Source organism: Egretta garzetta, unplaced genomic scaffold (assembly GCF_000687185.1).
Source record: "Egretta garzetta isolate BGI_Z169 unplaced genomic scaffold, ASM68718v1 scaffold42, whole genome shotgun sequence".
Taxonomy (NCBI): Eukaryota; Metazoa; Chordata; class Aves; order Pelecaniformes; family Ardeidae; genus Egretta; species Egretta garzetta.
Genome location: NW_009258782.1, coordinates 519,416 through 531,540, shown reverse-complemented (window position 1 = coordinate 531,540; position 12,125 = coordinate 519,416). Strand labels below are relative to the sequence as shown.

The 12,125-nt window shown below is 47.6% G+C and overlaps 1 protein-coding gene across 1 annotated transcript in view; it reads left to right on the top strand.

Moving 5' to 3' along the window:
* Positions 1 to 244: 244 nt before the first annotated feature.
* Positions 245 to 12,125, top strand: part of GSG1L (GSG1 like) — a gene marked incomplete at its 3' end in the record, with an annotated part of 50,978 nt that continues 39,097 nt past the window's right edge. Inside the window, exon 1 of the mRNA XM_035889131.1 lies at positions 245 to 545. Coding sequence (XP_035745024.1) covers positions 245 to 545 — 301 coding nt within the window. The remainder of the gene's footprint in view (positions 546 to 12,125) is intronic.

Sequence of the window (12,125 nt, the reverse complement as noted above, 5' to 3'; positions counted from 1 at the left end):
CGCCTGCAGCTGCTCCTCTAACGTACAAAGGCAGGATTTCAAGGGAAGGGAAGAATGGGAGTCTGGCTGCAGCGTTTCCTTCACTGCTACAACAGCAGATTGGAAGAAGCCGAGAGTTTTGATGCCTGGAAAACTGGATTCTGAATCGTGAGAGGCTTTGAAACCCCCCCCCCCCTCCTCCCAAATAAAACAAAACCCTTTGACTTCTTCTCTCAGCAGGAGGGGGAGGGAGGGCGGATTTACCATGAAGACAAATCGAAGATGCAGAGCCCTGCTAGCAGTGAGTCTGAATCTGATGGCTCTCCTCTTCTCCACAACAGCTTTTATCACGACCCACTGGTGTGAGGGCACACAGAGGGTCCCCAAGCCCAGCTGTGGGAAAGAGAAGAAGACAAACTGCCTCAACTACAGCGGGAATGAGACTGCAAATGAGACAAACCAGAATGTGGTTCATTACAGCTGGGAGACGGGAGATGACCGCTTCCTTTTCAGGTATTTCCACACTGGGATCTGGTACTCCTGCGAGGAAAATATCAACGCTGCTGGTAAGTACAAACCAACTTCCCTCCAGCTTGTGGTGCTTTGTGTTTGCCTCGGTGCGATAAACACACGGGCGAGCTGTACCTTGAAGCAGATTCGCCCTGCAGAGAGGGGCAGGATTTTAACAGTTCGGTGTGGAAAAGCAACCTGTTCCCAGCGAGAGCGAGGATTTGCTTGTTTACCTGCTGGCTGGTGCAGGGTCCGTGCTCGAAAGCCAGCTGAACCCCTGGTGAGCAATAGGGGCTACCCCCACGGGCACTGCGGCCGGAGGCTGCTCGGAGCGGCTCACGGAGCACACAAAAGGCAGCGGCTGGTAGCTGCTAAGGAGGTTCTGACGTCTCATTGCCATTGCCCCCGAAATAACCCCTAGGCCAGGGGTCTGAATGACAGGGGAAAGCACAGAGGTCGCAGTTGTTACCGGGCTGTAGCCTCGCCTTCCTCTTTTCTGGCACCCCTTAGGTAAATGACCACCACAGCCCCTTCCCGGCGGCTGGGTTGTGTGTTTGGGGGAGAAGAGTAGAGAAATGGCAGTGAAGGGGCATGACTGGGGACAAGAAACCTCATTTCTGTTCCCTGCTCAGCCGTGGACTTGCTGAGAACCACTGGAGAAGACATCTCTCCAGCTTATCAGCGCATTCGTCTCCTCTGCTGTCCCCTGGCGCTTACCAAGAAATAAAACACCGGAGGGTGGATGGAAGGTAGCAGCCATGGGACTGATTTAGGTCTCAGTAGATGCAAACTGACAGTCGCCTTCTCCCAGAGCTGTCTGATAGAGCTAACATCCAAACCGCTTTTGAAAGAGCTTTTTTTCTAGATTATGTGACTGGAAAATAAAGTTTACAAATGTGACACTGTATAAGAGGGACAACGGTGGCTCGTGGGTGCTGGTTCCTGCTTGCCGGGCTGTTCCCATGCTATCCTGCCATTGCCCAAGGAGTAGACAGGGGAGTGGGTCCTTCACCACTGTCGGAAGAGAGGAATAAATCATCCTCCACGTCGTGTCACTGAGGACACAACCTCCCCGATAACGGGGAGTTTATGGCATTTTAGTAAAACTGCTCTGTGAGGATGTGCTATAGAGTGGGGCAGACTCGCAGAGCAGCTCACGGTCCCTTGCATCCCACCGTGCTGTGCGTGCTCACCGGTATTTTTGAGGAGGGTGCCTCAGTTGGGCATTAAAACTCAATTTAGCATCTGAAAAGGAAAGTTCATGAACTCCAACCTTGGGACTGTCAATGAGCAGCTCCAAGCTGAAATGAGTGCACCGAAGCGACCTTCCTGATGTTAGAAAAAAGCGGAGAAAAAACCGATTATTTGTCTTACTGAATTGGAAATAAACTTAGGCCACAGCAGCCTGAGTGAGCAGCTTAAGACGCTGCGACTTTCTGAGCGTCTTAGCTGGGATTGGGACGATCGAGCATGCCCGCATTTCTGGCAGATGTTGAAAGCTTTCCAAGCCAAGATTTATGTGTGAGAGAACTTGTAACTGTGTGACTCTAGCCCACTCAGAAAACCGAGTTATCTGTGGGAGAAGAGAAATCCAGCGATCTATTCTGTTCTGGGTAAACAAAGCTGTGCTGTAGCGGGTGATTTCGGGGGATAGCTGGGAGCCAGCTCCAGCAAGCGATGGCGAGAGGGGGTCGTTTCTCGCCTCCCCACGCGGCCCCAGCAGCCACGTGCATGTTTCCTCTCGTTTCAAACACTAACTTGGTGAAAAGTACCCGTCAGTCGGCAGACCAGGAGCAACCAACCTTTAGAAAGAGCCCAGCCGGGTACAGGGATACGTTGGCTTAGACAGACGGCTGCCTCGTTCAGGATTTACCGTAGTTCTTTCTGGTAAGGACAGGAATGGTGTGATGGACACTGGTCTAAGTTTGTCCCTAAGAGCGTCAACATAAAATAACCATGGGAGGTCTTCACTGGGAGTTACTGGTTTGCAATACCGGACTGCCAGTACGTTGTCACGGCCTTTTGCAGCCTGACTGGTGACCATTTATTTCTGAGCTCCAGGGCAGCGGGGCACCAGCCAGCCCCAGCCCAGCGGCACTGTGATTGTGGTTATACCTACACGTATATAAAGTGTATATAAATCCATCCCTAGGGCTCATCAAGCTGCCCGCAGCACCCTTACCAACCCCAGTCCTGTAGGTCTCACCAGTCACCGTGGTGTTAACAAACACCCGAGGATGCCAGGAGAACATCAAGAAAACACCACTAAGCAGGCAGACAGTAGCGGTTTAAATTGGTCAAACGCCTAGCTCGAACACACGCCGTACTTTCAGTAACACCTTTCTTAAAGCTTAGCCAGCAGCATAGCAAAAACAGCTCCAACAACAGCCTTCCTCCAGGTAAAGACCTTCCAGTAGCCACTCCATAGCCTCCCACCTCTGCCAGCAGAACCTATGGCCACAGCCTATGGCCAGCACCCTTCCTACAGCTCCCAACCTGCCCCTAATTCCTCACCGCCGATGTCTGAAGCCACGCACATCCCACTGGGAACACACGAATGCCAGTAACCCTCCCTGTGGTGGTGATGCTGCCAAAAGGCTCCAGAGACTCCTAACACCCCCAGCTGTGAGCCATGCTCTCCCCCTGGCCACCAGGCTGTTGGTTTCCCTCTCCCTGTGGTCACAGCCCTGACAAAACTTGCTGCTCCCTGCACCGGCGTGGCCGCCACGCAGCAGATCTTGCGATGTGGACATGACAGGGCCGGTTCCCGGGAGGCTGATGCTGCAAGGGCCAGGATTGCAGGGCTCCCCGTTGGCTGGAGGGGCTGGGACCCCATCACACCTTAAACTGACATTTAGGCTGCAATCACAGAAAATTTTTGAGTGCCTTCTCCTCCCACTGTTTATCTGAAATGTCTGTTTGGATTCCAGAGGTGCAAGCAGCATGCTCTGCACGGGGATCAGCGAAGCGGGCCTTCATCTTGTCGCAGGTTTCTACTTTTCACTTGACATCTCTTAACAGAGATCGAATGCTGTGATTGCTTCTGAAATAATTCGTGAATCTAGACTTTATTTTTACCCAGCATGTCTAGGATGGCTAAAGAATCCAAAAAGCCTTTAGCACCTGAGAAATATTGCGAATCCCCTCTGGGAGTAGAGGGACTTGAGCACACGTATTTCATTGGTGGGTGAGTCCCGTAATTATTTAGCACAATTTGTGACTCAAAAGCATGCTGAATCCCAAAAAGAGGATGAAGGCTCTGTTTTTCAGAGCGGCTTCAATGCTTTGGACCCCACACGGTGGAGGTACCTTCTGTAGAAGCAGTGCACCTACCCTCCAGAAGGGGATGAAGCTCAAGCTCCGTGCTCATGCTGGTCCCGAGTCCTGTTCGGGGCTCACACTCTGTGCGGGGCACTCAGTGCCTCCTCCTGGGCCACAAATTCCTTGGCCAGGTGCTTCAGAGCCGAGCTCTCTGTCATTTCATTTCATTTTGAATATGACTTTGGGTCCATATCTTATTTCACACCCACAGTCCAGGTCTGTGCTTGTGTCCCTACTGGGCACCCCACAAGATACCAGACAAGCGCTGTGCTAATACCAGTGGCAAACTAGCTGGTAGATGCTGAGACTCAAGGACATGCATGCCAGGAAAACATTAACAGATGAAGGTGGCATTCCTTAGCCTAACAGGGAGAGGAGTTTGAGAGCCGGGAAGCAATAACGAGCGAGCTGACTTTGCTCAATAGTGCGCTTGCTTCGATCTTAATAGAAAAAACCATGAACGCAGATCTTGTTTTAATTGCTAATGAACAGACAATCTTAGTAGCAACACTCATATTCAGAGGAAAAAGCACCTGCCTAGGTGCCTTCTAAGAGTCCTGTCCATTAAATAAATTTACAACAAGCCTTTCTATGTTGCTCACCACGCTCCATAGAAATCAGGGAGGTCAGGACTGGGAATGCATAGGCTTGTTTTGTATTCTTGGAATGATATTTTGAGGGCAAGGGGTCTGTAGCTCCTCGTATGCTCTGTACCACATATTCCTTAGCACTCTTTAAGGAGTAAACGGTAGAGTGGAGCTCGCATGGTACGTAAGGACACATCAAAACGGGCCATAAATATGGGCATTAGATGGACATTTGAGAAGGAGCCAGCCAACAAGAGAGGTGTATCCTGCAGAAATGAATACATCCATAACATATGGAGATGTGAACTTGCCGTACACAGATCCAGAGTGGTGCTGCATCACCCCTCTCCCCCGCCACCCTGTGATAATAAGCATTTGTGGTTCACCGTGGGCGGCTGTCCGGAGGGAGGGACCGGGGAGAAGCACCTTGTGAGTATGTAATTAAAAGCAAGAGGAATTGGGAATTCTGGCTGCATTGTGAGGAATACAATATAATTGGCATGGCTGAACCCTGGTGGGTTTACTGCTAGTAATAAATTGCTAGTTATAAATTGTTTAGGAAGGAAGGAGGGGTAAAAGAAATTGAGGAAGTCGAGCTCAATATTAAAGATAAAATTTCCAGCGATAGAGGAACTGAACCCAGGGGGCCTGGATAATCTCCATCTGAGGATGTCGAATTGGGACATGAAAATGCAGGTTTAGCAGCAAGAATCTGCACATTGCTGTATTCAAAGACAACTGGAAAAAAATGATACAGGCCACTTGACCCAGCAACCTTAGGACAGGTTTTGGGGAAAGCACGCAGTGCATGGCAACAAATGGGCTTTATCAAAGGCAGGGGTTTGTTAAAGGTAAATCTCGTAACAAGATGAATCACTTCTTAGGCAAGGGTAATGCATTAGACCCAGTCTCTGTGGATTTACAAAAAAAGCATTTGATGGAATGTCCCACTGAAAATTCTTTACGGAAGAACTTGGGAGAGCAGAGAGAACGGCAACAACGCAGTGATAGGTGCAGACATGCTTCCACACCGGGGGATGCTAAACAGCCCCAGCCTCTGCGGCCTGGAGTGAAGGCAGAGAACTGTGGTATCGGTGGGCATCAACAGGGAATGACAGAGATCAGACAAGAAATATCCTCGACTCTGCCTACGGAGCTCCGGGAATGTTGCAAAGGCCAAAACTGGGGATTTCAGGGACCCAGGGAGGAGACATCCACCCGTGTTACTAACACGATGGTCTGAGAGCAACCTCTGGCCAGGAAGCCTCCGAACTACTGATGCAGTTCTGGTATCAAGGGGGGTACCTGCGCAGAAACACCCTATGCCCACCCCTCTGTTCTTCCCTAAATACCTATCATTGCGTGACCATACACAGAGCGTGAAGTAGGTAGACCTTTTGCTTGAGTCTGTGGCACAGATTTTACTTTATATTGTTTATTATGAGGGGGACGAATGGCGAGATTGTAAACTGATTAAAGAACAGCCTTACAGGGAGGCTGTGGCAAGTACTAGAAAAAGGAGAATTATCACAAGGGAGATCACGTATTTCTAATTGTCCTCAAATTTGGGTTTGGGGCTGATTCTGATACTGCTGAGATTAGTGATCTAGGAAAAAGAACTAGGGATACAATTCACGTCACCTAATAAGTAAAAAGAAAAGACAAAAAGACAAGATGAATCCCACAGCAAACCTGTGGACATCAGCAAAGGTAGATACCTCTGCCTGGACTGATCAACAGCATCATTACAGTCACTGGAGAGCAGTGAGCACTTCCTGGGGAGATTAAATTCCTCCTCGGATGGGATGAATTGATCCCAGGGATTATGTGTTTTCCTCGCTGGCCAAAAAGGAATCTGTCTAAGAAGTTGCCATTTCTAACACGGAAGGCTTAATTTGAAGAGAATAATCCTACTTTAACTGCACTCCTTACATATGCTGAGACACAAAGGCTGGGAATATTTGCGATAGAGAGGAGAGATTTTTCTGCGTAACTAAAAATGTGAGCTGCTCTGATAGAGTTGTAAGAATAGTATTAAAATAATTAAAACAAACAAAAAAAAAATGAAAAGCACCAAACACTTGGGCATAAGATTCTGCGAGGTCATGGGTAGTTATAGATTATGAGCAAAAGATAAGGCACAAGGTATGGGCCAGTATTTGACCATGGGGTGAGTGTGGGCTGCAAAGTGCCACGATGTAAAGGAGAAGTTTTATTCTAGGGAAGGCTCAGCTCCACTGTGCAAGGCACAGGTAACACCAGTGCATTTTGTTAACACCATCCTGCGTAGTTATGGTGAGAAAAAGGGGGAGGATGAATCTATGCAGAGTGGGATTTCCGAGGTAGTTCAGGAAAAGAGAAAAAACTTCAAGAAAAGAAAAGAAAAACCGGTCCTCTCTAGTATAGCAAACTGAAGAGCTAGAAGGGATGTGATGGTACCTTATATAGAGGTGGATAAATATCAAGAAAAGAATCTGACTTAAGTGACTTGTCAGCAAGGGAAAACATGAAAACCCAAGGAGGGGGTTCCCAGAAAGTGCATCTCTGGATGTCACCTCCACAGAGGGCAGTGTGAGCCAAGGAAACCCACAGGCTGAGGTGGATACTTCTTAAATTCACAGCAAGGACTGTAAGAGGACAGAGGAATGTTTCTGACCCGAGGAAGCGTGGAGTGAGTCCTGCATAGCTGGGTTGTTGGTACCTTAAGGCGGTCTGAAAGGAGCTATCATGGTTTGACTGCCTTGCTCGCACCATGTCTACATTCTTCTACGTGACATCCATGGTTCAGAGTTGCCACTGGTCACCAGTGGGAGCCAAGGAAGAAAACAGTTGCTGGCTTGATGCATATCACGTTTTCTGGAGGGTTTTATGCCTCCTCTGAAGCATCAGAAATTGGCTACAGGTGGAGACAGTATGAGAGGAGGTTGCTTTGCTGCCGTTGACATTATTACAGCTTCTCAGTATCTAATTGGTATGTCTGCTCATGCACTGAACATTAAACTGATGATCTAATTTGGGATCAGAAGAGAAATCTCCCTCAGGCTAGATAGCAGAGATAGTAACAATTTTTTTGCCTTCCTTTACAACACAGGGAAGGGTCCATTTCAGAAAAGCTCTTGGGAACTCTTAACAAATCCTTGGGTCTTTGCTTACAGGATAAGATAGGCCTGGCCATAGGAATGTAAGCTATAAGAGTCCTCAGATCTGCTCACGTTCCTCGCGATGACTCTTGCTCTCTTCCCGTGGTACATGATAGCTGTGGTGTCTGTGGTGGTGATTGCTTTATTACAGACCTTCAGATTTTTATGGGATGTTGGGGATATTTTGTGTCTGCGGTGCACCGGCAATTTTGGATTTTAGGCCCTCCTGAACCTGCTAGACAGATGAGCTGTATGAACATCTATCATACATGAAATGTGGAGATAAAATCCCTGCAGGCTGAGACTCATAACAGAGCAAAGTCAGGGACTAGGCAGTGACCTGCTCTGGATTTCATAAGTTACTCTCCATCTCATGAGCAAAATCTGCGGTGCTTTCTCTTTGGATGTGTCTATCCTCAACCATGTAACCCAGTAGCCTTAAAGGAGGCATCTGATAGTTCCTCAAAGTACTGGAAGGCCAACACACAGGTCCCATATTTCAAGGGGAACCGAGGTGCTTGCCCTGCTGCCAGTTAGTGCAAAATATGAAGGGATGCATCTGGGGGTACAGAAATCGATACGGGATGGAATATCACTCATCATGGTATCCCCGTTGTTTTTTTTAAATTACACCAGACTCAATCCTGATTTTAAAACTTTCATTATATGGAATTACTGGCCTACTGACAGATTTCAGGACAGGACCTACCAGGGAATAGGGCTGCTTCTGGCAGGAATCACAAATTGGTGTAAAGCTATTCAGTGTTCTTGTTGGTATACAAAATAGTAATACAAATCTTTGCTGATCTAGCTTACAAATGACAGGAGGACTACAAAAAGCAGTAAATAACGAGGAGCAGATGTTATTTCTATATTATGGCATGGCTTGAAGAATAGGCACAGGCAAACAAAATTCACTTTAAGGTGTCCCACCTTGCATTTGGCTGGATTTGGGCAGGGAAAAGGACGCACACTATGCTTACAATCTGGGAAAGTGATTGGGACGGCGAGCCACTCCACCGCATCTAGATTCACTAGATTTGGAGAGACCAACACCCACATCATGCTGTCATTCAACCTGATTTCACTTGGCATCCCCTGGCCAGACCAAAACCCCTAAATGAGACTTTGCTGCAAAGTTATTAGGTACAGGCTTGGAAATAAGGGTCACAAGAAGAAATGCAAGTACAACTTTCTTCACTTGATTTCCAATACTGGAAGTTCATTTGCAGCGTATTGCATGTGAACATCTTACTGCCCATCTGGTTAACTTCCCTTAAAAGCCTGTGGCTGAAAGGTTGAGGTTATCTCGGCTTCCATACTCCAAGTCAGGTGAGTCTGCCTGTAAAAATAGGATGCCTCAACCCAAAAAGCAACTCAGCATCTTTCGGTGGGGAAGGTTGGAGAGGTTTCTGGATTTCTCTTTGAAGTAGGCAGCCTGAATTGCAATGGCTAAGAGGAACAGAGAGCAGACAGATGGGCGAGGCAGGGAAGAAATACGGTTACGGTGCTAACCGTGGGGGAGAAGTACAGCTTGATGTGGTAGGGGCTCTGATGCTCAAGGTCGCCTCCCCTCCAGCAATCCTTTTGCCTCTTACCTACAGTCACTTGCCCGCGTTCCAAGCTGCAGCCTCAGGACCCGTGTTCACAGCGCCGTGCCATGCCACCAGAGTAACGCTCTGTCCCGAATATGGCTTTCCCTCCATTTTGGCACACATCAGCTCTTGATGTTTTCATTTTCCGGAGTAATCCCATCCGTGAAAAGGAGTTTCCTTCTTTGCTGTCAGTGACTTTCATCTCTGCCTGCCCTGCTTATGTAACGCCGGAGCTAGGGCACGGATCCAAGGTAAATTCTCCGGCTGGGCATTATCTGGAGAGAAGCACTGGCATGGTTAAAAGGTAATCCACATTGATCCACAGCTAATAATCGGAAAGTGTGGGAGCTATTGAACCGCATTTCTTCCACAACCAGGGCTTTAGGGTCTTATTGGTTGCTTACTCCTTTGATCTTTGTTAATCAGCAGCCTGAATGGAACTATTAATGCAGTCTCATGGGAGATCGTGGAAGGCCTGTCAGACTTGGAATCATAGAATCACGGAATCATATAGATTGGAAAAGCCCTTTAAGATCACCCAGCCCAACCGTTCCCCTAACCCTGCCATCCCACCACTAAACCCTGGCCCTAAGCACCACGTCTGCCTGGCTTTTAAATACCCACAGGGATGGAGACTCGACCACTCCCTTGGGCAGCCCCTTCCAATACTTCATACAATGAAGTGTGTGTGTGTGTGTGTGTGTGTGTGTGTGTGTGTATATATATATATGCATATATATCAGCTACATCTTCCGTGGAGAGCATCGTTTCTAGTTTTTCACAGTTTCCTGGGGACACCTTATAGTCCCACAGGTACTGGCCCCCTGATGACTACTTTATTTTGGCAGATTTACCTTGGCACAGAGTAAGCCGATGGTCATCTGTGGGATGAACGGGTGAAACCCCTCCTCTCCCCACTCCGTGGTCTGAAACACTTACAGCAATGCAGAACTCTGCCTGATTGAATGTTTTCCAGATTACAAAGTCAGGTCTAAATTGACACCAGAATCATTGAAAGCCTCTCTCAGCACCATTGTTTCCTCGATTCTCCCAATCATTTAAAAACCTGAGCTGTTTTCCAGCTCTCCAAATGACAGATGTGTGTACACATCCGTCAGGTCTTACCAAGATAATCAGATGAGTCTTGTGACTTGGATGCGTTTCAATGAGATGTGATTTGAGAGCCGCCTGTGGAGATGTTTGCTTTCAGATACCGGGTAAGATTTTTCACATCAGGGAGAGTTTCAGTGCAGAATATGCAGTTGCCATGGCACGTAGTCCCAGTTAGCACAGCCGCGCTGGGGCGTTCCCCGCGCTGCCCGCACCCTCTGCCCCCCGCACAGCTCCAGCGAACCCAAGGGGAAGCTCCGGGCTGTGGATGGTACCTCTCCGCTAAAACGATTACCCTTCCTTTGTGAACATGTGAATTGAGGGAAAACGCGTGCCCGAAATGCAAAAGTGGGAAGCCTGAAGCTTTTCCGCTTTAAAAGGTGGAAAGTTTTAAGAGTTTGAGTTTGCTGGAAGAGAACAGTAGTGTAGCGCTCAGATTTAAAAACAGCCCCAAAAGGGAAAAAGATTGTGAGTTACCTCAGCAGAGGCTGAGAAATTGAGCAAATTCTTGCGTTGCTTGGAAGTACGAGAAATGCCGATGGGCAGCAGCCAGGAATGACAGCCGTCTGAGCGAGAGAACGCACTTCCTTTCATAGCTTAAGACATATTTTAGTGTAATCCTGTGTGAACTTGTTTATTTTCCAGAAAAAATACCGGTCCAGCAAAATCAACACGGTCAGCTAGAAAATGTTGATTTTGCAGATTAATGCTCAATTTTTAATTAGAAAAAAATTCAATTAAATATCCTGTCTGGGTTCAGTTTAATCAAAAGTGGAATATTTCGCTGGTTAATTAACCTGATACAACTCAGTTGGAGTGAGCTCATTAACCTGCATCTTCCCTAACGCAGTACTTTCTTTCACTGAAGTGGTGTTGCAGTCCTCAGCCTTGCCTAGGCTGGGATCCCTTGAGGGTTATATCTTTTTTTTTTTTTAGGCAAATACAATGATTTTACTCTCAGTAGATGATGTGGGATCTCATCAGAATCACGTGACTCCAGATATAATTGGAGAGATAAAGATTTGTTAGGGCCTATTGGGAAAAAAGGGGACCTTGTCTTTCATAGGCTGGGAGCCAGAGCGTTACTAAAAGGGAATGCTGTTTAAATGAAATTTAATCATTTAAATTTCCATCAGAACTGTACTTTTGAACTCATAAACTCTTATGCGGGGTAAGTGAATACAGACAGCTTTTTCTTTTTTTTTTTTTTTTTTTGCAAGATGAAAAGCAGAGTTGTAACAGGGATCCTTCTTTCAGCCAGAACTACCGGATTTCTTTTAAGTCAAATTAATGAGAATATTTGGAAACCCCGTGGCTGGAAGACATACAAACCACGATTTTTTCAGGGTTGTTTTTATTTTGCTGCCCTGTTCATTAATGAGGCATTTATCACTGGTTCAGAGAGGAAAGAACTTGGGAACATCGGACCAATAGGGATGAGCCAGGACATCAGCTTCTGGTCCTTGCTACTGCCACAGCCATATTATAAACTTGGAACAGAATCATAGAATCATTTAGGTTGGAAAGGGCCTTTAAGATCATTGAGTCCAACCATAAACCTAACACTGCCAAGTCCCACTAGACCATGTCTCTAAGCGCCACATCTACCTGTGTTTTAAATACCTGGGATGGGGCCCCCCCCCCTCCCCTGGGCAGCCCCTTCCAGTGCCTGGCAACCCTTTCAGTGAAAAAACATTTTTCCTAATGTCCAATCTAAACCTCATCAGTGCAACTCGAGGCCGTTCCCCTCGTCCCATCGCCCCTTCCCTGGGAGCAGAGACCAACCCCCCCCCGGCTCTCCCCTCCTCTCAGGCAGTTGTAGGGAGCGATGAGGGCTCCCCTCAGCCTCCTCTGCTCCAGGCTGAACCCCCCCCCGCTCCCCC